The following is a 25,003-nucleotide window of genomic DNA, read 5'->3' as shown; positions in this document are numbered from 1 at the left end:
AGGAAGAGGGAGGGAGAAAGAGAGAGGAAGGAAGGAAGGAAGAAGAAAGAAAGAAAGAAAGAAAGAAAGAAAGAAAGAAAGAAAGAAAGAAAGAAAGAAAGAAAAGAAAGAAAAAGAAAGAAAGAAAAGAAAAGAAAGAAAGAAAGAAAGAAAGAAAGAAAGAAAGAAAGAAAGAAAGAAAGAAAGATGGATGATAGGTAGGTAGGTAGAGATAGGTAGGTAGGTAGGTAGAGAGAGATAGGTAGAGAGAGATGATAGATAGATAGATAGATAGATAGATAGATAGATAGATAGATAGGGGACAGTTTTATGATTGGGAGAACTTTGTATCTATTTATAGGCTCCCATACTATAAATAAACGAGAATGGATGACAGTTCTTGTGATTGAGAGAACTTTGTGTCTATTTTGACGGCCAGAATGATCACAGCTCAATGACAGAGCAGAGATATTGCATATTCAGGCAAAGCAGAGCTGAGGAAACCTTCTGTTGAGTTCATTACAAACTTCTCATAAATTATGGTCCATGAAGGTGGGGAGATTAGTGATCCTTAGATGCCTTTCTATGTTTTTATGCATAAAGCATGTTTCTATTAGAGTCTTCCTTCATAGATATGCTGCTCAGGATAATCTGTAATATGTTTTTTTTTTAAGGAGACAGATCCCTAAAAATGATCTTAATTTGACATTTTTGACAGGGTTTTTCAAACTTGGCAATCCTAAGAGGTGTGGACTTCCAGAATTGCCCGGACAGCATTCTGGAAGTTGAAGTTTACACATCTTAAAAGTTGCCAAATTTGAAAAACACTGATCTATCAGAATCCCACCACTGATTACGTCCCATCAGGTTGTGAGGAAATTGCACAGTAAGTATCCAAATGGGGTCAGAGATGCTGACACAAACTTGTAGTTTTATATAAACAATTATATTTAAAGGAAACAAGATAAATCAGCCAAACAGGGACATCGTGAGGTAAATCAACATAGCAGGAATATCATGAGGTAAATTACAGAGCATGAGGCAAATTACAATTACAGAGGAAAAAAGGCGGGAAACAAGGAAACTCCCCCTCCGCACCCAGAGTAGCCTATCACAGCTTAGATTGCCTCATGCAATGGCCAGCTCTCTTCAGCCAATTAGCTGCAACTGTGTGTTTTTACTCATTGTCCAACCTTTCACTGCTCCAGCTATTAAATTAAGTACAGGTACATTTAGTCCTCAACGTATGACCACAACTGAGCCCAAAATTTATGTTGTTAATTGTGTTTTGGCCCATTTTATGACTTTTCTTGCCACATCTGTTAAAGCGAATCACTGCAGTTCTTAAATTAGTAACACGGTTGTTAAGTGAATCTGGTTTTTCCCTATTGACTTTGCTTGTCAGAAGGCTGCAAAAGGGGATTACGGGACTCTGGACGCTGCAACCATCATAAATGTGAGTCAGTTGTCAAGCATGCAGATGTAAATCACCTGACTGCAGGGATGCTGCAACAGTCATGTTGGAAGAAATGTCCATCCGGGTTCAGTTCTAAGTGAGGAGAAAGACACTGGAAACATGGAGGCTGATTGGAAAGTTGGTTTTAATAGTGAAGCAGAACCACCAAGCACATGTGATTCTGAGTAGCTGACCACCTGATTTCATGAGCACATGGATTTTTATCAGTGCTGAAATCTTCCCCAATTTAACACCGGTTCGCAGCCCACACAGTCCGTACCAAACGCACGCTGCGCACGCATGCGCAGTACACACCAAACGTGCTTCGCATGGAAAAAGGAGGCTTGGGAAGGTAAGTACAACAGCAAGGGGGGAACAGCTGTGCCACATGATTTAGATTGACTAGAAAGCAGGATTTCCTGCTTTCTAGCAATTTTAAATCGTGTGGCACAGCTGATCGTTGGAAATACTGGTTTGAAGGAACCGGTAGCTTTTTTTTTTTTACTACCAGTTCACCTGAACCGGTAGTTTTTATCACTACCGGTTCGCCCGAAACAGGTGTGAACCCGTAGCATTTTACCGCTGATATTTATACACTTTGTTCTAAAGCATTTTGTAATTTAGAGGCTTGTTTTGTGTATTTTGTTATTTGGTTTTAGTTAGTTTGTCTCTTGAAGGCCAGCAATGAGTTGGGGTTTTTAATCTTGTTTAACAAATGTAATTAATCCTAGATGCTGGCTTCCTTGGGGTTTTAATCCTATCTTGAATGGATTACCAAATCTGCATTTCTAAAAGGTAGCCTCCACAGTATCTTTGGGGTTATTAAGAAAGACTGAGTCTGTTTCCTGCCTCAGAAAAAAAACATGTTTCTCCAGTTCTCATTTAGGGAAATATAATATTCTGCCTTTTCAATGTTTCCTAAAATATTTCATTCTTCTAGGAGGAGGGTGGGTGCTAACTTTCTTCAGTCATAAGTCTGAAAAATGGTCATTAGGTCACATTTTTCAGTGCCGTTGTAACTTCAAATGGTCACTAAATGAACTGTTGTAAGTCAAGGACTACCTGTATCTTAACAAAGTCCTTTGTGATCATATGGATAGACCATATGGATAGGTGACCGTGGGATACTGCAAATTGTTCTGTTGACAACTGCCCAAAATTTGACCATGACCATGAAGGTGACCTGACAGTCAGAACTCCAAATCCAGGTTGCAAGTCCCCCTTTCCAGGTCGATTGTCACTTCGAACTAGGACTACAGGTATCTAGCTACTCTGATCATACTACCATCTTATCTCTAAAAGCGCCCGATTACAGCTTCTCCCTCAAATGTATTTTCTGATGCCTGGACAGATTAGAGGAACTGGAGAACGTTTTCTCGCATTTGGAGCACCCGTACGGCTTCTCGCCAGTGTGAGTCCGCATGTGCTTTTTGAGCTCTTGGCTCTGCGGGAAGCTCTTTCCACACTCAGAACAGACGAAGGGCTTTTCTCCTGTGTGCAACCTCTCATGTTTGGCAAGCTGTGATCGCTCAAGGAAACTGTTCCCGCAGTAGGTACACTGGTGTGGCTTCTCGCCAGTATGAGTCCTCTTATGGGTGGCGAAGTGAGAACTAGAAATGAAACATTTTCCACAATCCGGGCATTGGTAAGGTTTCTCGCCCGTGTGTATCCGCTTGTGCGTTGTGAGGTGATAACTGTAAGTGAAACATTTCCCGCACTCTGCGCACTGGTACGGTTTATCCCCAGTGTGAATTCTCTCGTGCTTCTTCAGCTGGCAACTCGAAATGAAACTCTTCCCACAATCAGAGCAGACATACGGCTTCTCCCCCGTGTGGGTCCTGGTGTGAGTAATAAGGTCTGACTTTTGATTGAAACTTTTGCTGCAGATGGCGCACTTGTGAGGCCACTCTCCCGTGTGAGTCCATTTATGTATCACCAGATGCCTCATCTGACTGAAGGTTTCTCCACAGTCTGCACATTTATAAGGCTTCTCCCCTTTGTGGGTCCCTTCGTGGATCACTAACTGCGGTCTGTACCGGAAACTCTGGCCACAGTCCGAGCAACAGTAGGGTTTCTCGCCCGTGTGAACTCTCCGGTGCCTCAGGAGGTTGCAGCGAGTGTCAAAGCTCTTCCCGCACTCAGAGCATTTGTACGGCTTCTCCCCGGTGTGAGATCTCTCATGGATGAGGTGCCTGCCTTTAATACTGAAGGTTTTGCCGCACAACGAGCATTTGTAGGGCTTCTCCCCTGTGTGGGTTCGCTCATGAATAATCAGGTGGGAGCGGCAGTCGGAGAGCTTCCCACAATATTGGCATTTGTGTAGTTTTTTCTTCAGTGGGACTTTCTGGCTCCTTGAAGGAGAGTCAGAAGTCACCTTTATCCTCCTGCTGCTGTACATTCCCTTGGGCAGGTCTGTCACTTCTCCGAAGAAGTAGTGTTGATGATCGGAGCTTTCTAGAAGAACAAGCAAATTAGGAATACGTCAATTATACTGCACAAAAATTCAACTCAAATCTCTTTGAAATGGCACTCAATGCCTGCTGATTTCATGGATTAGTCAATACAGGTGTCTTGACAGCAAGATAGAAACAAGAGGTAGTCCTTGACTTACAACAGTTCATTTAGTGACCATTCAAAGTTACAGTGGCAGTGGAAAAAGTGACTTACGACCATTTTTCACACTTATGACTATGCAGCATTCCCAATGGTCACATGATTTGTATTCGGATGCTTGGCAGCTAACTCACATTTATGATGGTTGCAGTGTTTTGGGTCACTTGATCCCTTTTGTGATCTTCTGAGCAAAGTCAATGTGTGAGCCAGTTTCACTTAACAACAGTGCAACCAATTTAACAACTGCAGTGATTCAGTTAACAAGAGTGATGAGAAAAGTTCTAAAATCGGGCAAAGTTCACTTAACAACTGTCTCGCTTAGCAACATAAATTTGGGGCTCAATTGTTGTTGTAAGTCGTGGACTGCCTGTAATTGTCATTTTCTTTTTTTGGAGCACTTTTGTTGTGGTCCGCCAGCAGCCTGCGGAGCTGGCAGCGGAGTTGGACAGTGAGGAGGCTGGGGAGGAACATGGGCCAGTCCTGGAGTCTGGGGAAGGCCCACACGAGGGCTCTGTGTCAGAGGCAGAGATGGGGCCAGGGCCATCTGGGAGTGATGAGCGGACTCCGGAGCCCCCAGAGTCAGACAGCAGAGAGGCAGAGGAACAGGAAGAGTCTGTTCCTAGTGCACGCATGCACAGAGCTACCAGAAGGCAAGAGCAACTAAAGCAAAAGGGATGACTCGGGAGTAAGGCCAGGAGATGATTGGCCCCTCCCATAAGGCTTAAAAGAGAAACAAAGGCACTTGGGACTTTTGCAGGAAAGCAATGTTGTGAACTCTGTTTTCAGTCGGCATCTCTTGTTTGTTTCTGAATTTCATGGGGCTTTGCCAAGTAAGGCCTTTGGCAGGGTGTCAAAGAAGATAAAGGTTGGTGATTATCCCGAAGGACTTCTTCTGAAGGACTTGTTTTGCAACTAATTGGGACTCAGCTCGGAATGAACGTAATTCTCAGCTGTTACAATAAAATAGGTTTGTATTGTAATGACTCAGTAAGCCTAGTGGGGTTGACACTGAGGGATGTTTGATGGCTGAGGAGGGACTGAAACTTTGGTGTCCCCACTCTTAGTCCAGCAACAGCATCTTCACCCCTGCACACACCAGCTTTCTAATAGGAAAGCCATCCAGAGAGACTCCCTACTACACATTAGTCTCCTCCCCATCAATCGCAGGAAGAATAAGACCACATGGTGGTGACTAAGTCCTCACTTAGTGACCACAATTGGGGCTGGCAATTCTGTTACTAAGATTTGTGGTGACAAGCACCTTCAAATACCCTGAAGGCCATCATCAGGACGTAGTTTCAGATTGATCAACCACTTTCCTCTACTAGATTTACTAGATTTCCTTTACTAGATTTCATCCCCAGGTTTTTCAAAGCATTTTGGTCTACTCACTGTCTCCATCCATGAGGACCTCAACTTTCACGATATCCAACGGATCCAGTTCAGAATTGGAAGGCTCATGTTGCAAGTCTGTCAGATCTTCCTGTATGTGAGAAACATGAAGATGTCTAAGGAGATGATTGGAACACATCTTCTCAATATCAGCCAACAGTTGGTACACAAATCAAGATCGACTGGAGATTCATTTCAGCCCTTCTCGAACTCTGGCAACATAATTTTCAAAGACTACAAACCTTTGAGAGATTGGTAAAGTTACAAGGGAAATCACAGCTTAGTTGTCCAGAACAAGTTTAAAATGTCCTAATTTTAATGTCTCAGACTGTCAATGATGGAGAAGTCCATCCCTGAATCTGAGATGTCCTGGGGCCATGTGATCCTCTTTTACCACCTTCTGACAAAGTCAATGGGGAAGCCAGATTCACTTAACAAACATGTTATTAACTTATCAGCCACAATGATTAACAAGTAAAGTTGCAAAATGGGGCAAAACTCACTTAACAAATGTCTCACTTAGCAACAGAAATTTGGGGTTCAATTGCGGCCGTAAACTGAGCTCTACAAGGGTGCCCAACATGGCAAGGATCCATGCTCACCCTCTGCTCATCTCCTTGTGGCAGCCTCCGAAGAAAGTCTTCGGCCAAAGCCACCGCCTGGCTCCCCGTCTCCGGACACTGTTCCCGAACCCAGTTCTGCATTTCCAGCGGCAGGATCATCAGGAACTGCTCCAAGATTACCAGCTCCAGGATTTGCTCCTTAGAGTGACACTCCGGCTTCAGCCACTGGCAGCAAAGGTCCCAGAGGTGACCAAACACTTTCTGAGGCCCTTCAGCTTCCTCATAGCGAAACTGCCGGAAACGTTGGCATTGTAGCACCACACTGAACTTGCCCTCCTCCACCAACTCTTCCTTCACTTCCACTGGGGAATCCAGGCCTTCGTAAAATTTGGGAACTTCCATGCAGCCCAGGCCTGGCAAGGTTTCGGATGCAGCTTTTCCTCTGAGGGACCGTTGATGGAGATCGGCCTTTCTGCTAAAAGGTGGCCTAGTGTTATTCTCTGGTGAGGACTGAGAAGGTGGAGAGTTTCTTCCATCCAAATATGGAGCCCTCAGAGTTTCTCTTTTCTGGATCTCACACAACTGGTCCAGCCCCTCTTCTGGTTCTTGCTTAATCTGAGATGTAGTGAAACCATTCAGATATTCCTGTGTTGCCATAGTTTGAACGCTTCCCCTCGCTGGCTCTCTCTTTCCTGCCTGAGATCCAAGCGAGTCCTTTGCCTCCATCTTTCTTCCTGGCAGGAATAGAAATTATCATAATTACTTATGCACAAAAGGGAAGTTGAGGATCTATAAAGGTCTGTTTCTCCCCAGTACTCTTTGATGATCTGGATCCAGTTCTACAATCTGGATTTTCTAGAAGCATTATGAAAATCCAACAGGCAGTCAAAATAAATAATCCTTGGGGAACTGCTTTAATGCTTGGGTTAATTTGATTAATTATATCAAATATATTAATTAAATATAATTAATCACATTCACGTAATTATACCACAAATGAAGGCATCTCTGTGTGTGTGTGTGCATGTGGTTTTGGTCTTCTGAGCTTTCGGACTCATGTTGGAGCCCATCTTCAGGGAACTTCTCTCTAGCTGTGTACTATACTGTGTACTGTTCTGTGTGTTGTATTTTTAGTGGTATTTATAGTTCTCACACAAAAACACAAGCTACTAAGTTTGGGGGACAAACAGGCACAAAAATACCTAGGGAAGTGATTGACACCTAGGAAACAGGCCCTTCGTCAGTCAAATAAGAGTGCTGATTTACCGGCCAGCCTATCAAGTAATTAGAAAGTGAAGAGCTGGGCAGCATAAGCAAACAACAACCAACAATTTAAAAGCCAGTCATCAACACATCCCAGTACCCACATACAACAGACACTATAAATACCACACACAGAACAGCACACTCTCTGCTAGAGAGAAGTTCCCTGAAGAGGGACTCCAGCATGAGTCCGAAAGCTCGGAAGACGACCCAGATATGATTCTGTAATTACTTCAATTTAGCTAATGGTTAGAACAGCATATGTAATTATTAAATTTATCTTCCAATGCATAGGGATCCTTAATATAGAGTTTTCTATAATAAACTGTAAGAATTATCACTTACTATCTCCAAATAAAATCTTGATTCTACCCTTATAAGGCAAATCATCAATATTCAGCTATAGATGGAGAAAACTCTCTGCAGAAATCCATTCAAGCTTCCGTGATGCCCTGTGTGTACAAAACAGGAATATAAATCAAACCAATAAAGACATAATGTTAAGGCAATCTCTGAAGTAGGAAAAAGTCAGCTTTTAATATCTGAAATAGCAAGTTTTTGTCTCTGCATGATGAAAGCCCCACCGATTCTGGGAATTCCCTCCTGAAACTGCCCTGACTTTACAGTGCATTTAATTTGATCACTGCTTTTAAATTTACTCTGTTAAAATACTGCTCAACATTTCACAGGCCTTGGGAAATTAAAAGAGGGGCGCACAAGTTTAGATGGCACATACAGGTGGCTATGAAATCTTGAAACTATACATTAAATCAGGAAGTCAAACTAATTTCAGAAGAAGACATCAGCAAGAAACAACCCGGGTGCCATTTGGAGTAAAACCTGGCTCCAAGAGTCCTTTCTTTCTAAAACTGTTGGAAAGCATCCCCCTGGTCACGGGATCAAAATTTAGGTGCTTGAGAGTGGACTCATATTTATGATGGTTGCAGTATCCTGCAATCATGTGGTCCTCTTCTGTGACTTTCTGAGCAAAATCAATTGGGAGCCAGATTCACTTCACAACCACGTTACTAAGCTTAATAACTGCAGTGATTCACTTTTTTTTTTTTTAATTTGATTTATATGCCGCCCTTCTCCGGAGACTCAGGGCGGCTTACAATGCGTTAAGCAATAGCCTTCATTCTTTTGTATATTTTATACAAAGTCAGCTTATTGCCCCCACAAACTGGGTCCTCATTTCACCTACCTTAGAAAGGATGGAAGGCTGAGTCAACCTTGAGCCTTGGAGAGATTCGAACCAGCAGAAATTGCAGGCAGCTGTGTTAATAACAGGGTGCACTAAACCACTGTACTATCAAGACTCTTGACTTAATAACTGGAGCAAAAAAAAATTGTAAAATGGGGCAAAATTCACTTAACCAATGTCTGACTCAGCAACAGAAATTTTGGGCTCAATTGTGGTGGTAAGTTGAGGACTACCTGGTAAAAGTAAAATTGAAAACTTCCACACAGATGTTCAGTTAGTGGGGCAGAGATAAAGAGGAAGGCAGCAGTCACCAGAAAAGGAGTCTGGGCATCTTAAGAGAGGCAGATTCAGATGCTGCATCTCAAAACAAACCTCTCAGGTCTCACCAACCTTTCAGATGCCACTGGGCTCCTCCTAGCATGGTTCATAACCTCGGACGGAGTCCCTTCAACCACCTTCCCTCTGAACTCAGGTCTCCCCAAATCTTCCACCTCTTCTATCCCTCCAGACTTACTTTGGGGACCCGATCCTTCCCCGTCAGCAGCCCGGGAACCTGGGAACGGCAACACCAGGAAGCCACAAGCAGGGAGCTGTCCTGCACCAAGATGTTGGGCTGAGGGGAAGGAAGGAGACTTGGAAGGAAGGATTTCAAGGGGAATCAGAGTCTAGCAGAGGCGCAGCGGCTGCAAGTAAAAACCAGAGAATTCAGAAGGGAAGGGGACCCGCTGTAAAAAGATTGCCTCCACGCTTCTCCCCCCCCCCAAGAATCTCCTTTTCCCTTCCTGCACCTGGGGATTCCCCCTCCTCCTCTTCCGCCTTTCCTCTCCCCTCCTCTCCCTCCTCCCCCTCCAGGTCCAACCCTCCTCTTGCAGCGTCCTTTGCCCACCTGGCGCATCTTGAGCACCCCTCCCCATGAAGGGATCTATGCAGCCCTGGCATAAGGGATGTCTGGAGACCAGAAAGGAAAGGAGGGATGGGTAGGAAACTGGGCTCCCAACCACCCCCTTTCCCCCTTTCCTGCCTCCTTTCCTGCCTCCTCTCTAGGCGCAAGAGGAAAGCTCTCTGCGTTTAACCCCTTCCCTGAAGCCACTGCTTGGAGGGGGGTGATTGTGGCACTGCCAGAGGCTCACCCATATCACACACACACACCAAGAAAAGCCAAAAAATGGAAAGCAAGCACTAGTATTTTTTTAAAAAAAGAGAGATGACAATCACTGCAATAGTAAAAGAAACTTGCATGCCCTAATCCACAGCTGCAAGAGGTGCAAATTAGGAATGCATGGATGTTGAAGTGGGGCAATTGCAAAGCCCACCATCCTTCAACCATGCAATTCGTGGCTGGAGATGCTGCCTTTTCCTCAATATTTAATCTTATAAAGCATGTCAGGAGGAGTCTGGTAGCGCCTTTTCTAATCCATTGCATTAATAGGCACAGCTCCTTGCAAGCCTTTTCACAAAATTCCTTAGTCTGCAAAGGAGCAATTTTTGGCCACCGTAGACTTCGCAATCATATGGAGAATTGCTTTGTCTGAGTAGGTGTGTTAAGCATAGTTGAACCTGGTTAATAAACAGACGGGACAGCACTAGGAAAACCAGTGTTTGTTGGTTGGTTGGCTGGACATGGAAGTGAAGAAAAAAAATCTCAGAAGATAGCACTGGCAGATCAGTCTCATATTGCTGCCCTTTAAACATGCCCATAAAACCACAATGAGTCAAAACTAACTTAAAGGAGGTTTTTTAAATCCCCCAACCACCAGAAAATTGAAGGCACGACTTTTGAAGTATGCAACACCAATGGAGTAGAATGTATTTCATTTATAAAATAGGTAGCAGCCGACATGTTTGAACCTAGTTGCTTTTCTGCTTTTACACTGGGGAGGAAACTAAACAGCCCGAATTTTTGCTCCCGGCCTCTCCTCCCACCTGCCCTCAACTCTTCCAGATGCTGCTTCCACCTTGGGAAAAGCACGAAAGCCTCTCTGCACACCACTTTCCCTTCATGGGCGAGCCAGAAGAGGAAGTTTCTCTGACCCTTTTCTCTTCCCCACCAATATCCTCTCTACCAATTTAATACTCAAGGGTTTCAAGTCCTTTCCCCTCAATCATTGGTGCAGCCTCTGCATTGACAGTTGTGTAAATGCAGATCACTGCTGATCCACAGGCTGCCATCTAGAGACAGACGGCTGAAAAACATGCTTGTCCGATCACTAAGATGTTTGAAATATTTTTTTGATTATGTCCCATCAGGTTGAGAGGGAATTGCACAGCTAGTATCTCAATGGGGTCAGAGAGACGCTGACACAAACTTGTAGTTTTATATAAACAATTATATTTAGAGCAAACAAGATAGTTGGCCAAACAGGGGCATCGTGAGGTAAATCAACATAGCAGGAACATGATGAGGTAAATTACAGAGCACACAGAGGAAAAAAAGCGGGAAACAAGGAAACTCCCCCTTCACATTCAGAGTAGCCTATCACAGCTTATATTGCCTCATGCAATGGCCAGCTCTCTTCAACCAATTAGCTGCAACTGTGTGTTCTTACTCTTTGTCCAACCTTTCACTGCTCCAGATATTAAATTAAGTACAGGTATATTTAGTCCTCAACGTATGATCACAAATGAGCCCAAAATTTATGTTGTTATGTGAGTTTTGGCCCATTTTATGACTTTTCTTGCCATATTTGTTAAAGTGAATCACTGCAGTTAGTAACACAGTTGTTATGTGAATCTGGTTTTTCCCTATTGACTTTGCTTGTCAGAAGGTTGCAAAGGGGGATAACAGGACTCTGGGATGCTGCAACCGTCATAAATGTGAGTCAGTTGTCAAGCATCCAGATGTAAATCAAGTGACCGCAGGGATGGTGCAACCATCATAACTCTGAAAAATGGTCACTAGGTCACATTTTTCAGTGCCGTTGCTTCAAACAGTCACTAAATGAACTGTTGTAAGTCCTTTGCGACCATATGGCAATACTTCCTCCAAGATGATCTATCCTTAACCTGTTCCTTTGGATCTCTCAATGGTGCAATAATCGCCACTGTAGTTGATGAAGAAGCTTTGTTTTGCAATAAGCGAGAACTAAATCAAGGGTAACCATTTGGGTCCGGGGCACTACGTTGAAACAGGAAGCAACGAAGGGCATCTCCCATGGAGATAAGTAAGGACTGCTCCAGCCAGTTATTAGTCTTGGGGATGCAGGATAACATCCTCACAACTAGTGGTGAAATCTGAACCGGTTTACTACCAATTCGCTGGCTGCAAATGCGGGGTACACACGCGTGCAGTGCATGCTAAAAGGAGGCATGGGGTAAGTAGAACATCACACGGGGGGGTGATCAGCTGTGGTGCGCGATCTTCGGAGCCTTTTTTTTCCTTCTAAAAGCATTTTTTTACAAGCTATTCGCCTGAATAGGTTGTAAAAAAATGCTTTTAAAGATAAAAAAAAAAGGCTCTGATGATCACAGCTAAGGCATGCAATCATCAAAAGCTTTTTTTACTTTTAAAAGGATTTTTAACTACCAGTTCCAGAGAACCGGTAGTAAAAAATGCTAAGTTTTTTTTTAAAGTTCCGACGATCACGCATCGCTCAGCTGATTGTCTGAACTTTTTTTTTAACATTTTTTACTACCGGTTCGGCGAACCAGACCGAACAGGGAGCATTTCACCCCTGCTCACAACCTATCTTTGCAACTGAGCAAAGCTTGAAGAGTGAAGCTTGATCCTACATAGATTCTCAAAATTAGGGAGGTGCTGTGCTTCATAAAAATGTATGAAGGTCTTGCTTGTGTGCGCACAGCCCTAAAATGATTGTAAGCATCATCCAATAACAGAATAATGAAATGTGGAACAATACCTGCAAATGTCACAGAATTGTAGAGCTGGAAGGGACCTTGGAGGTCTTCTAGTCCAACCCCCTGCCCTAGGCAGGAGTCCTGATATCATTCCGGATAAATGGTTGTCTAATCTTTTCTTGAAAACCTCCAGCAAAGGAGCACGCACAACTCCATGAAGCAAGATGTTCTATTTATTAACCAGTATTGCTTCCAAATCAGATCTAGATAGGAGATATTATCCTTCCATCTTCATTCTTGCAAAGTCTAGAGCAGCCTTCCCCAATTTCTAGATGGGTTAGATTTCGGCCTTATAGTTCCCAAATAGCTTGAGCAAAATACTTGGAGGCTACTAATTTTCAGAAAGCTGATCAAAAGATTCCTGCCCTTTGGTAGGAGTGATTCTCAGCATAAACCAAAGCCTCTCTACATCCTAAAATTTTCTGACTGCTCTTCGGTGGCTATCAAGGATTTAGGACACAATGGCACATCAGGCCAAAAGCTCAAAGGGAGGCAGTTTCGCTCATGCTGACCAAGAATGATTCTCCTTATTTCTAGGTTGAATCTCTCCTTGTTCAGTTTCAATGTTATTCCATGTCTGGCCTTCAGGTATTTTGGAAAATAGGTTGACCTCCTCCTCCTCTCTTTGACAGACCCTCAAATATTGGAAGACTTCTATCATGTCACCCTTGGTCTTTCTCTTCACTAGACTAGCCATGCCCAGTTCCTGTAACCGTTCTTCATATGTTTTAGCCTTCAGTCCCCTAATCATCTTTGTTGCTCTTCTCTGCACTCTTTATCTAGAGTCTCAACATTAACAGATTAACAGAGTGGGAAGGGACCTTATAGGTCATCTAGTCTAACCCCCCGCTCAAGCAGGAGACCCTACACCATTTCTGACAAATGGCAGACCAATTTTTTCTTAAAAGTCTCAAGTGATGAAGCTCCCACAACTTCAGAAGGCAAAGCTGTTCCATTGGTTGATTATTCTCACTGTCAGAAAGTTCCTCCTCATTTTTAGGTTGAATCTCTCCTTGGTCAGTTTCCATCCATTATTCCTTGTGTGGCCTTCAGGTGCTTTGAAAAATAGCTTGACCCCCTCCTCTCTGTGGCAGCTCCTCAAGTATTGGAAGGCGGCTATCATGTCTCCCCTGGTCCTTCTCTTCACTAGACTAGCCATGCCCAGTTCCTGTAACTATTCTTCATATGTTTTAGTCTCCAGTCCCCTAATCATCCTGGTTGCTCTCCTCTGCACGTTTTCTAGAGTCTCAACATCTTTTTTACAGTGTGGTGACCAAAACTGGATGCTGTATTCTAGGTGTGGTCTTACTAAGGCTTTATAGATCGGTATTAGTACCTCATGTTATCTTGATTGAACCCCTCTGTTAATGCAACTTGGGATGCAGTCATGTGACCACCGGACATTAAAAAAGGCTGTAAATGCAACTTGATTGCATTTCCTTGATTACACTCAAGGAAATTGTGGGAGGGAGTGGCAACCATCAGATCAAATGTGGTTCATAAGTACCCCTAGGGAAGTTCATAACAGACGGTTGCTCATCGACTGGTCCTAAGACAAGCACTACCTGTAGTAAACTGGGAACCGTCACAAAGCTGGAATCCAATCAGGTTCCTTGCAATTGATTTACAGATTAACTTTTCAATCAATGAGCAAACATACAGGCCACATTTGCAAACTACATACTGAAGTATTCGGGCTTTCCGAGAATGATCTTTGTCTTGTATGTGACTCCTCTTGCCATCAAAAATGGCTAAACATCCTGCATTCGTACACTGTACTGTACTGCACTTGAGTTTATTTCTAATCATACTTTGTTGAACAAACCATGGTATCTCAGTCTGCACTCGGTCAAGTTTTTAGGAAAAAAAAATATGTTCAGAGTTATTCACAAACCACACCAAGGAAGTCCTTTCTCTGACCTGTTTAGGGTGGTATATAAACTAGCAACTCTTCACTTTGGAAACTCCATTTTCCAATCTTCTTTAAAAAAAACAATGAGCCAGAGACCAGTTTACCAATCATGGTTAATGAAACAGAGAAAGAATTTGCACCAGTTATGTAACACAAGGTTCTGAAACATCTGCAGATGTCGAGCTCTCTTCCCAAATAGCACTTGCTATAAAACCATAATACAGGTAGTCCTTGACTTAACAACAGTTCATTTAATGACTGTTCCAAATTGCAACGGCATTGACAAAAGTGACATATGACCGATTTTCACACTTGACCCCATGATCATGTGATCAAAATTCAGATACTTGGCAATTGGTTCATATTTATGATGGATGCTGTGTCCCAAGGTCGTGATTCCCTTTTGTGACCTGCTGATAAGCAAAGTCAATGGGGAAGCCAGATTCACTTAATAACTGGATTACTAATTTATCAACTGTAGTGAATCACTTAACAAATGAGGCAAGAAAAGTCGTAAAATGGGGCAAAACTCACTTAACAAATTTCTCCCTTGCCAAAAGAATTGTTGTGCTCAATTGTGGTTGTAAGTCGAGGACTACCCATATAACCATTTTAAAATGCAACAAGACCTTGTACCCAACTTCAGCATTCTTTGCAATGTCTTAGAATATATTTCAGCATGATAATATCATTAGGTCTGGCAATCTCACTACCTTGCAGATTTGGGAGTGGAGAGGAGATACTTCTGGTTTAGTTTCTCCCACTAGCAGGTGTAGCCAAATGGGAAATAAGGTCATTCTCAAGAAACAAGCAAACCAGATCTTTACAGCATTCTGGTTCAGCAGCTGACCAAACACGACTTGGTTCCCTTCTTTCTGTGTTCTTTCTTGACCTACGCCATACTACACCCACAACAGGCAGTCCTTGACATAACAGTAGCAATAGCACTTAGACTTATATATAGCTTTACAGGCCTCTCTAAGTGGTTTACAGAGTCAGCATATTGCCCCCAACAATCTGGGTCCTCATTTTACCCACCTCAGAAGAATGGAAGGCCGAGTCAACCTTGAACAAGTGAGAATCGAATTGCCGAACTGCAGGCAGCTGGCAATCACCAGAAGTAACCTGCAGTACTGTGTTCTAACCACTGAGCCACCATGGCTCAGAGCCTGTCCATTACAGTCATGTCACAACAGTCACAGAATATTACCAACCTGATATTACCAACCCTTTCACGGTGGTTGTTAAGTGTATAACCAAATTCATTAAGCAAAATCTGCTGTTTTTACATAAACACCATGGTTCTTACGCAAACCGATTGTTTACTATGGATGCAGTTTTGCCAAGTGCTGGTTTTCTGCAACAACCATTACAAAAATGTGGTCAGGTAACCATGGGATACCGCAAATAGCTTTGTTGTCATGTGCCCAAAATTTTTGTCACATGACCGTGTCAATCCAGGTTGTAAGTCCCCTTTTTCATGTCGATTGTCATTTCAAACAAGGACTACCTGTATAGAGCTATATCGATCACCCTACCATCTTTTGTCTAAAAGCACCCCATTATAGCTTCTCCCTCGCATGTATTTTCTGATGCCTGGACAGATTAAAGGAACTGGAGAATGTTTTCTCGCACGCGGAGCACCCATATGGCTTCTCGCCAGTGTGAGTCCGCATGTGCTTTTTCAGCCCTTGGCTCCACCGGAAGCTCTGCCCGCACTCAGAACAGATGTAGGGCTTCTCTCCTGTGTGCGACCTCTCATGTTTGGCAAGCTGCGATCGCTGAATGAAACTGTTCCCGCAGTAGGTACACTGGTAGGGCTTCTCGCCAGTATGTGTCCTTTTATGGGCGGTGAAGTGAGAACTAGAAATGAAACATTTCCCACAATCCGGGCACTGGTAAGGTTTCTCACCCGTATGTGTCCGCTGGTGCGTGGTGAGATGAGAACTGTAAGTGAAGCATTTCCCGCACTCTGCGCACTGGTACGGTTTCTCACCGGTGTGAATTCTCTCGTGCTTCCTCAGCTGGCAACTCGAAATGAAACTCTTCCCACAGTCGGAGCAGACATACGGCTTCTCCCCAGTGTGGGTCCTGGTGTGCGTAATAAGGTCCGACTTTTGATTGAAACTTTTGCTGCAGACGGCACATTGGTGAGGCCTCTCTCCCGTGTGAGTCCACTTATGTATCACCAGATGTCGCGTCTGACTGAAAGTTTCTCCACAGTCTGCACATTTATAAGGCTTCTCCCCTTTGTGGGTCCCTTCGTGGATCACTAACTGCGGTCTGTATCGGAAACTCTGGCCACAGTCTGAGCAATGGTATGGTTTCTCGCCTGTATGAACTCTCCGGTGCCTCAGGAGGTTGCAACGAGTGCCAAAACTCTTCCCGCACTCAGAACATTTGTACGGCTTCTCCCCGGTGTGAGTTCTCTCATGGATGAGGCGCCCGATTTTATCACTGAAGGTTTTACCACACAATGAGCATTTGTAGGGCTTCTCCCCTGTATGGAACCTCTCGTGGATAATCAAAGATTCCTTCCGGGTGAAGCTTTTCCCACATGCTGAGCATTTGTGAGGTTTCTCCCCTGTGTGGGTTCGCTCATGAATAATCAAGTGGGCGCGGCAGTCAGAGAGCTTCCCACAATATTGGCATTTGTGCAGTTTTTCTTTCAGTAGGACTTTCTGACTCCTTGGAGGAGAGTCAAAAGTGGCCTTCATCCTCCTGCTACTATACATTCCCTCGGGCAAGTCTGTTACTTCTCCGAGGAAGTAGTGTTGGTGGTCGGAGCTTCCTAGAAGAACAAGCAAGTTAGGAGGACGTCAATTATACTGCACAAAAATTCCACTCAAATCTCTTCAGAGTGGTACTCAATGCCTGCTGATTTCATGGATTAGTTGATACAGGTGTCTTGACAGCAACACAGAAACTACAGGTAGACCTCAACTTACCACAGTTCATTTAGTGACTGTTCAAAGTTACAACAGCACTGAAAAAAGTGACTTATTACTGTTTTTCACACTTATGATTAGTGCATCATCCCCATGGTCACGTGATTTACATTGGGGTTCTTGGTAGCTAACTCACATTTATGATGGTTGCAGTGTCCTGGGGTCATGTGATCCCCTTTGCGACCTTCTGACAAGCAAAGTCAATGGTGAAGCCAGATTCATTTAACAACCGTAGTGATTCAGTTAACAAGTCTGATGAGAAAAGTTGTAAAATGGGGCAAAGCTCACTTAACAACTGTAACATAAATTTGGAGCTCAATTGTGGATGTAACTCGAGGACTGCCTGTAATTGTCATTTCCTTTTTTGGAGCACTTTTTCTCCCCCTCCACAATCTAGCTTTCAGACCTTTTCTTCCCAATTTGTCTCCCATCCATGGACTTTCCAGGGTTATCCCTGCTTAGCTTGCCAGCCCAGGAAGGGCACCTGAGGGCTTTTGCTTTTTTGCTTGCTAAAGAGGAAAAGTGCATCAGCGTCAGACATATTAGACAAACTCCTGACCTGCGTCCCAATTTTATGTGTTCTTATGGTCATCTCAAAGATCAATAAAACCAATCTGATTAAAATCTGTAGAGATTCTTAGTTATCCAGGTCGTGGTTGTCCCAAAGGTGCTTTTTCAGGAGGCAACTGGACTTTCTTGTTTTTTTTTTGAAGATGTTTCGCTTCTGGAGGAACCTGAAGCGTCGCAGCGAGACTGGCTGGAAAATAGCAGGCTCCAACGAGCCTTACAAAAATCCAGCCAGACAAACCGCTGTCGGGGGGGTCTTTGGACCAGAACTGTCTTGTAGGGACAGTGAAGAAAGAGAGGCACCTCAGACAACCAAGAGGAACAGGCAAGTTCCTCGAAGGGTCGGAGGCAGTTCTCTGAACCGACGTCGGGGGTGGCGGCCATTAAAATGACCGCTCTGAAGCTGGGGCAACCAGAATAAGATTTTGTGCAGGAGTGATGATTGAATGGAGTATTGGTACCAGGCGAGTGATTGGCCAACTCACAGGTAAAAAAGAAATTTTAAAAAACTTAAAAGAGGTCCTGGCGCAGAAATAAGCAGCTAATTGGCACTTGGGAATTTTAATTGGAGGGAGAAGAACAAAGAGGAAATTAAAGGATTAAAGCCCAAAAAAGAAAACTTTCTACCTAGACTTAAAATTGGATTTGGAGAAGATGTTTCGCTTCTCATCCAAGAAGCTTTAAACTATACTTTAAGATATACAATTTGGGATTAACACCCTGTGGGATGTGAAGGCAGACAAATTGGTTAAGCAGTTCCAAAACAAATACCTCCATAAAACACAGGGGCCTCCAGCGGGAGGAAGAGGAGGTTAGCTTGTTTTTAATCATCTTTTTGTGTTCTTTCTTGTCTTTTTCGAGGAACTCCTTTTAAATTAAGGGGGGCTGCCTGTCAGCCCTGAAGCTGGCCTGACTGAGGCCATTTGGGGACTTCAGCACTGACAAACTGGAGAAGAGGATTAGGGAGAGGGGAATAGAGATAGTTGGGGTTATGTAGCCGAAACAAAATGCTTTCTCATGGGAACCAAGAACATTCCTGTAGGTGCTCGGAAGGAGGGGACTGGAGACACCTACCAACTGGGCTGTATCCTGATTGGACCATGTGACTGATTGTTTTGAGAAAGTGACAAACTTTCACTTTTAATGGTGAAAACTGTGGGAATATTCAGAGTCGGTTTTCACCAGCCTGTGCCAATATGACATATCAAATAAAACTATTCTTTGAGGAAATTACCTGCCTTGGAGTTTTGTTTGCTAAGGGTATGTTACTTGGAACCTGACATTAAGCCAACTCTACTAAACTTCACTCTCCAACCGGAGACACTATCCGGAGTCCTGTGCCCTGGCCACTTACCCAATCTTCCCGGCAACTGGAAGACTGGGAAGATAGAGAACGAGATTGAAGACACTGTGGCAGCCTATGGGGACCCTCTTGACAGTCTGCCCATCCCCTTGGAGACACAGTGGATAGCAGAACCATGGCAGAGATCGCGCGCCAGGTGGGCACCTGACCCAAGATCTGCACCAAGTGGCCAGCCACCAAGGAGCTCTACCAGGTGAAGGGAGACTTCAGCTGCCGACCTGCATTCCAGGAGCCAGTGAGGAAGCAGCCCGTGACTTAGACAAAAGAATCGTGGACCACAATCCTTGAGTGGAGGTCGATGGTGCCCATAGACCTTAGCAATTCTGGGGATTGGAGATATCAGACCGCGGCCCATAGCCAGACCCTAGAGGGGTTACTGGAGAGATTCGACTGGATGAGCCTCAGCAGTGTGGGTCACTCACACCAGCCTGAACGTACTAGTCATCTTAAGCCAGTCAACTCTCATGTTTCCCCCCCAAGGGACTTGGTCTACCCAAGCCGCGAGTCCTCCGCCACTCCCTTCAGAACACTCCAGCCCAAGAGCAATTCTCCCCAGGTGGGACCGGTCAATTGTGGCAGGGATCGGTGGTGCCAGCCCGCTGTCACTCCCCTTGGGCAGATTGAGCTCGGGACTGCAGCGGAGCCTGCCAAGAAGCAGGAGACCAATTAGCCCCCCTAGACAGTCCCAGTTACTGCCAGCTTGGTAGGTGCCATCCAGTTGGGTATACTACCTGGGGCAAGGCTGGGTCCAAGCTCAGTGGACCCCAGTTCCAACTCCGCCACCACCACCACCTCCTCCTCCACCACCTTGGCTGGCAAGTCCTCCACACTTTAGGGCCGCCTTCAATGACAGTCCAGACAAGTTGGCTTACCACCTGAACCGAGTGTGGACACACATTGACCATTATGGGAATGCCTACACTAACAATCAAGAAATAATCCAAGCCATCACTGAAAATCTAGATGGGGAGGCAGTGGAGAGGGTGACCCAACTGTACAACGAAGACGCACCAGAGCTCGGAAACATCAATGACTTCCTGCAGAAGCTGAGGAGCAGTTTTGAAGATGAAGGCCAAAGCCAAGAAGCAGAGGCAGAAATCAAAGCCATCAAGCAAAGAGGTCGCCCGGCCGAAGAGTATGTTAGGGAGTTTCGTAGAATTGCCAGAAAACTGTGACATTGGCCCAAGTGCCTCTTGGTCCAGTTCTTTAAAGAAGGCTTGGACAAGCTGCTACACCATACCTGTATCTGCTGGGGGTCCCAGACCGCATGCACGACTGGTACCAAATAGTGATGGCCATGGACCTTGAGCTCCACCAGTACCAGAAGGAAGCACTGGAGAAAAAGCCCAAGAGACAGCTCGGCAGGCAAACTAGCACCTGCCAGGTGGAGGACCGGCTGAAGAGAGTCTCAATGGCACCAATCAAGTGCTTCCGATGGTGCCAGCAGGGCCACCGTGCATCTGTATGCCTGGCCCCAGCTCCTGTCCCACAAGCAAAGATCAATCAAACTAAAAAAACCACCAGAAGACCCCAGAGAGGGGGAAATTCGCCCGTTAAGCCGTTGAAGTCTTCCCTCCCCCGGAAGGGGAAGAGTAAACTCCAGCTCAAGGAAGCCAACTGCAGTGACCAGTGATAGGGAGGGGGAAATAGAGATAGTTGGGGTGTTGTAGCCAAAACAAAATGCTTTCTCGTGGGAACCAAGATCATTCCTGCAGGTGCTCGGAAGGAGGGGACTGGAGACACCTACCAACTGGGCTGTATCCTGATTCGACCATATGACTGATTGTTTTGAGAAAGTGACAAATTTTCACTTTTAATTAGGTGATATCCACGGGAATATTCAGAGTCAGTTTTCACCAACCCATGCCAATATGACATATCAAATAAAACTATTCTTTGAAGAAATTACCTGCCTCGGAGTTTTGTTTGCTAAGAGTATGCTACTTGGCACCCTGACACTTTAAGCTATACTTTAAGCCAGTGATGGCTAACCTTTTCGGCACAGAGTGCTGGAAGTGTGTGGGCATGGGTGCACACCCATAATGCAATACATATGCAACACCCCCCCCATGTGCGCCCCACCCTCTGTGCATACAGAAGAGGCCTTCATCTGAAAACCAACTGTTTGAATTTACAACAGCACTGAAAAAAGTGACTTACAATTGGTCTTTGCAGTTACAACTGTGTTAGAGTCTTCCTGTGGTGTTGATTTCTTTGGTCTGGTCTATCAAGTGGAATTGACACTGAGGGACCTTTCATGGCTAAGGAGAGACTGGAACTTTAGTGTCCCCACTCCTCGTCCAGCAACAGCACCTCAGCTCTCTAATAGGAAAGCCATCCAGAGAGACTCCCTACTGCACATTGGTCTCCTCCCCATCAACTGCAGGAAAAATAAGACCGCAGGGTGGTGATGAATGAACGTGGGTAGTCCTCACTTAGTGACCACAATTAGGACTGGCAATTTTGTCACTAAGATTTGTGGTGACAAGCACCTTCAAATACACCGAAGGCCATCATCAGGATGTAGTTTCAGACTGATCAACCATGTTCTACCTATGTTTACCAGATTTCATCCCCAGGTTTTTCAAAGCATTTTGGTCTACTCACTGTCTCCATCCATGGGGACCTCAACTTTCACGATATCCAACGGATCCAATTCAGAATTGGAAGGCTCATGATGCAAATCCACCAGATCTTCCTGTATGTGAGAAGCATGAAGATGTCTAAGGAGACGATTGGGACACATGTTCTCAATATCAGACAACAGCTGGTACACAAACCACGATCAATCAGAGATTCATTTTAGCCCTTCTTGAACTCTGGCAAAATCATTTTCAAAGGCCACTGGGGTTCAGGAAGCAATGAGGTGACACAAGTAGGCTGCTTTAAAGATTGGTAAAGTTACAAGGGAAACCACAGCTTAGTTGTCCAGAACAAGTTTAAATATTCTAATTTGAATCTCTCAGATTGGCAATATAGGGAGAAAATATATGGAGAAGAGTCCTGGTGGTGCAGCATATTAAAGCACTGTTATTATCAGTGTTATTAACACCAGCTGCCTGCAATTACTGCAAGTTCAAATCTCACCAGGTTCAAGGTTGACTCAGCCTTCCATCCTTTCTAAGGTAAGTAAAATGAGGACCCAGATTGTGGGGGCAATAAACTGACTTTGTATAAATATACAAAAGTATGAAGGCTATTGCTTAACGCATTGTAAGCCTCCCTGAGTCTCCGGAGAAGGGCGGCATATAAATCAATTTTTTAAAAAAATTTAAAAAAAAAAACCCTAACCCTGAATCTGAGAAGAATGCCAGTCAAAATGGATCCCATTTAAGCCATTCCAATTTCTTAACTGTGCATAAAGAAATGTTGTACTTTCATTGAATTTAGCACTGGGGGCGGATATTAATGCAGCAAATTAATTAAAAAAATGAACCTTTTGTGAACTGCAATTGACATCATCAGAGTCATAAAGTGGTTCGAATCCTGTAGGATTGAAATTGAAATTTTAAATTTATGATGAGAAGAAGCTAAGGAATCAGAGGTGGGTTTCAGCAGGTTCTGACCAGTTCTGGAGAACCGGTAGCGGAAATTTTGAGTAGTTCGGAGAACTGGTAAATACCACCTCTGACTGGCCCTGCCCCATCTATTCTCTGTCTCCTGAGTCCCAGCTGATCAGGAGGAAATGGGGATTTTGCAGTATCCTTCCCCTGCCACGCCCATCAAGCCACACTCACCAAGCCATGCTACACACACAGAACCACAGAAATTTTGAAACCCACCACTGTAAGGAATTCAGGTTGGTTATACAAACACAATCCAGGTTAGGCTATCTTAACAATTGTAATGTGTTAGAAACTGACTCTATGTGTTCAGGCCTCTCTTTAACAGCACCACAGACTGAGATTTTCCTGAACTCACATACAGCAAAAGGCTCCAGACATCTCAAAAGGATGTACTTTAAACAAATATATTGATAAGATTAAGCGAGTTCAAAAACAGGCAACAAAAATGGTGCAAGATTTGAGGGTCAGAACATATCAGGAGAGATTGGAGGACCTGACTATGTACTGTCTGAAGAGCCGTGGTGGCTCAGTGGTTAGAATGGAATACTGTAGGCTAATCCTGCAACTGCAGGTTGCCAGGAGTTCGGCAGTTCAAGTCTCACCAGCTGAAAGTTGACTCAGTCTTCCATCCTTCCAAGGTCAGTAAGTTGAGCAGCCAGATTGTTTAAACGTGCTTGGGATAAAAAAAATGTCCATCATCCAACAAAAATAAAAAATTAAATTAAAAAATAACTCAAAAGACAGACCTGATGGACCACTAGGTCTTCTTCAGCCATCACTTTTCTATGTTTCTATGTCTCAACATACACATTAGGCAGTAGTGGGTTCAAAACCTGTCACTTCCTGTTCGCTCATGGATGCGCAGTTTCTGCACATGTACAGAAGTGTCCAGGTGGGTAGGTGAAGCCTCCTGCTGCCACCGCTACCGGTCCGCCCAATCTGGGGCGAACCAGTAGCAACCCACCACTGACATTAGGTTTATAACACATTACAATTGCTATTTGATAAGAGGCTTTTAACCAGGTTCTCATGGCTCTGCTTTCCCCCATCTGCATCACCAAATCTTTCTCTCAACCCTAATTAAAATTTAGCCATGCCGAGCATCCGATGATGAGCTGCCGTTCACAAAATCCGATGTCTTTTAATAAAAAGGGTTACATGGAAACACAACATCAGATTCCTCCTGAGTTTTTTGTCATGAAAAACACTCCCTTGGCAGGCTATAGGTAGTCCTCGACTTACAACCATTCACTTAGTGACCGTTCGAAGTTACAACAGCACTGAAAGAAGTGACTTATGACCATTTTTATACTTATGACCATTGCGCCATTCCAACCCTCACGTGATCAAATTCAGAAACCTTGGCAACCGACTCATATTTATGACAGTTGCAGTGTCCTGGGGCCAAGTGATCCCCTTTTGCCACCTTCTAACAAGCAAAGTCAACAGGGAAGTCAGATTCACTTAACTAACATGTTACTAACTTAACAGCCGCAATGATTCACTTAACAACAAGAAAAGTTGCAAATGGGGGCAAAAATTCACTTAACAAATGTCTCACTTAATTTGCGGTTCGATTGTGGCCGTAAACTGAGCTCTACAAGGGTGCCCAACATGACAAGGATTCATGCTCACCCTCTGCTCAGCTCCTTGTGGCAGCCTCCAAAGAAAGTCCTCGGCCAAAGCCACCGCCTGGCTCCCCGTCTCCGGACGCTGTTCCCGAACCCAGTTCTGCATTTCCAGAGGCAGAATCATCAGGAACTGCTCCAAGATTACCAGCTCAAGGATTTGCTCCTTAGAGTGACGCTCCGGCTTCAGCCACTGGCAGCAAAGGTCCCAGAGTTGACCAAACACTTTCTGAGGCCCTTCAGCTTCCTCATAGCGAAACTGCCGGAAGTGTTGGCATTGTAGCACCACACTGAGCTTGCCCTCCTCCACCAACTCTTCCTTCACTTCCACTGGGGAATCCAGGCCTTCGTAAAATTTGGGAACTTCCATGCAGCCCAGGCCTGGCAAGGTTTCGGATGCAGCTTTTCCTCTGAGGGACCGTTGATGGAGATCGGCCTTTCTGCTAAAAGGCGGCCTAGTGTTATTCTCTGGTGAGGACTGAGAAGGTGGAGAGTTTCTTCCATCCAAATATGGAGCCCTCAGAGTTTCTCTTTTCTGGATCTCACACAACTGGTCCAGCCCCTCTTCTGGTTCTTGTTTAATCTGAGATGTAGTGAAACCCTTTAGATATTCCTGTGTTGCCACAGTTTGAACGCTTCCTCTCACTGTCGTTCTCTTTCCTGCCTGAGATCCTGTCGAATCCTGTACCTCCAT

At 44.5% G+C, this 25,003-nt stretch overlaps 1 protein-coding gene across 1 annotated transcript; it reads right to left on the bottom strand.

Annotated features, from left to right (window-relative positions):
- Window positions 1-2,111: 2,111 nt before the first annotated feature.
- LOC139310060 (zinc finger protein 585A-like) lies at window positions 2,112-25,003 on the bottom strand. The gene is made up of 6 exons (XM_070934224.1): window positions 24,317-25,003; window positions 21,723-21,813; window positions 15,853-17,028; window positions 6,043-6,737; window positions 5,441-5,531; window positions 2,112-3,889 (listed from the first exon to the last, which is right to left on the bottom strand). Exons 1-6 carry the CDS (start codon window positions 25,001-25,003, stop codon window positions 2,745-2,747), a joined length of 3,885 nt encoding a protein of 1,294 aa, XP_070790325.1. The 3' UTR covers window positions 2,112-2,744.

The sequence above is a fragment of the Pituophis catenifer genome, unplaced genomic scaffold (genome assembly GCF_029215685.1).
Source record: "Pituophis catenifer annectens isolate HBS135680 unplaced genomic scaffold, rPitCat1.0.hap2 SCAF_2, whole genome shotgun sequence".
NCBI classification, from domain to species: domain Eukaryota; kingdom Metazoa; phylum Chordata; class Lepidosauria; order Squamata; family Colubridae; genus Pituophis; species Pituophis catenifer.
The sequence above is the reverse complement of the archived record's forward strand: the minus strand, read 5'-3'. Positions and strand labels throughout refer to the sequence as shown.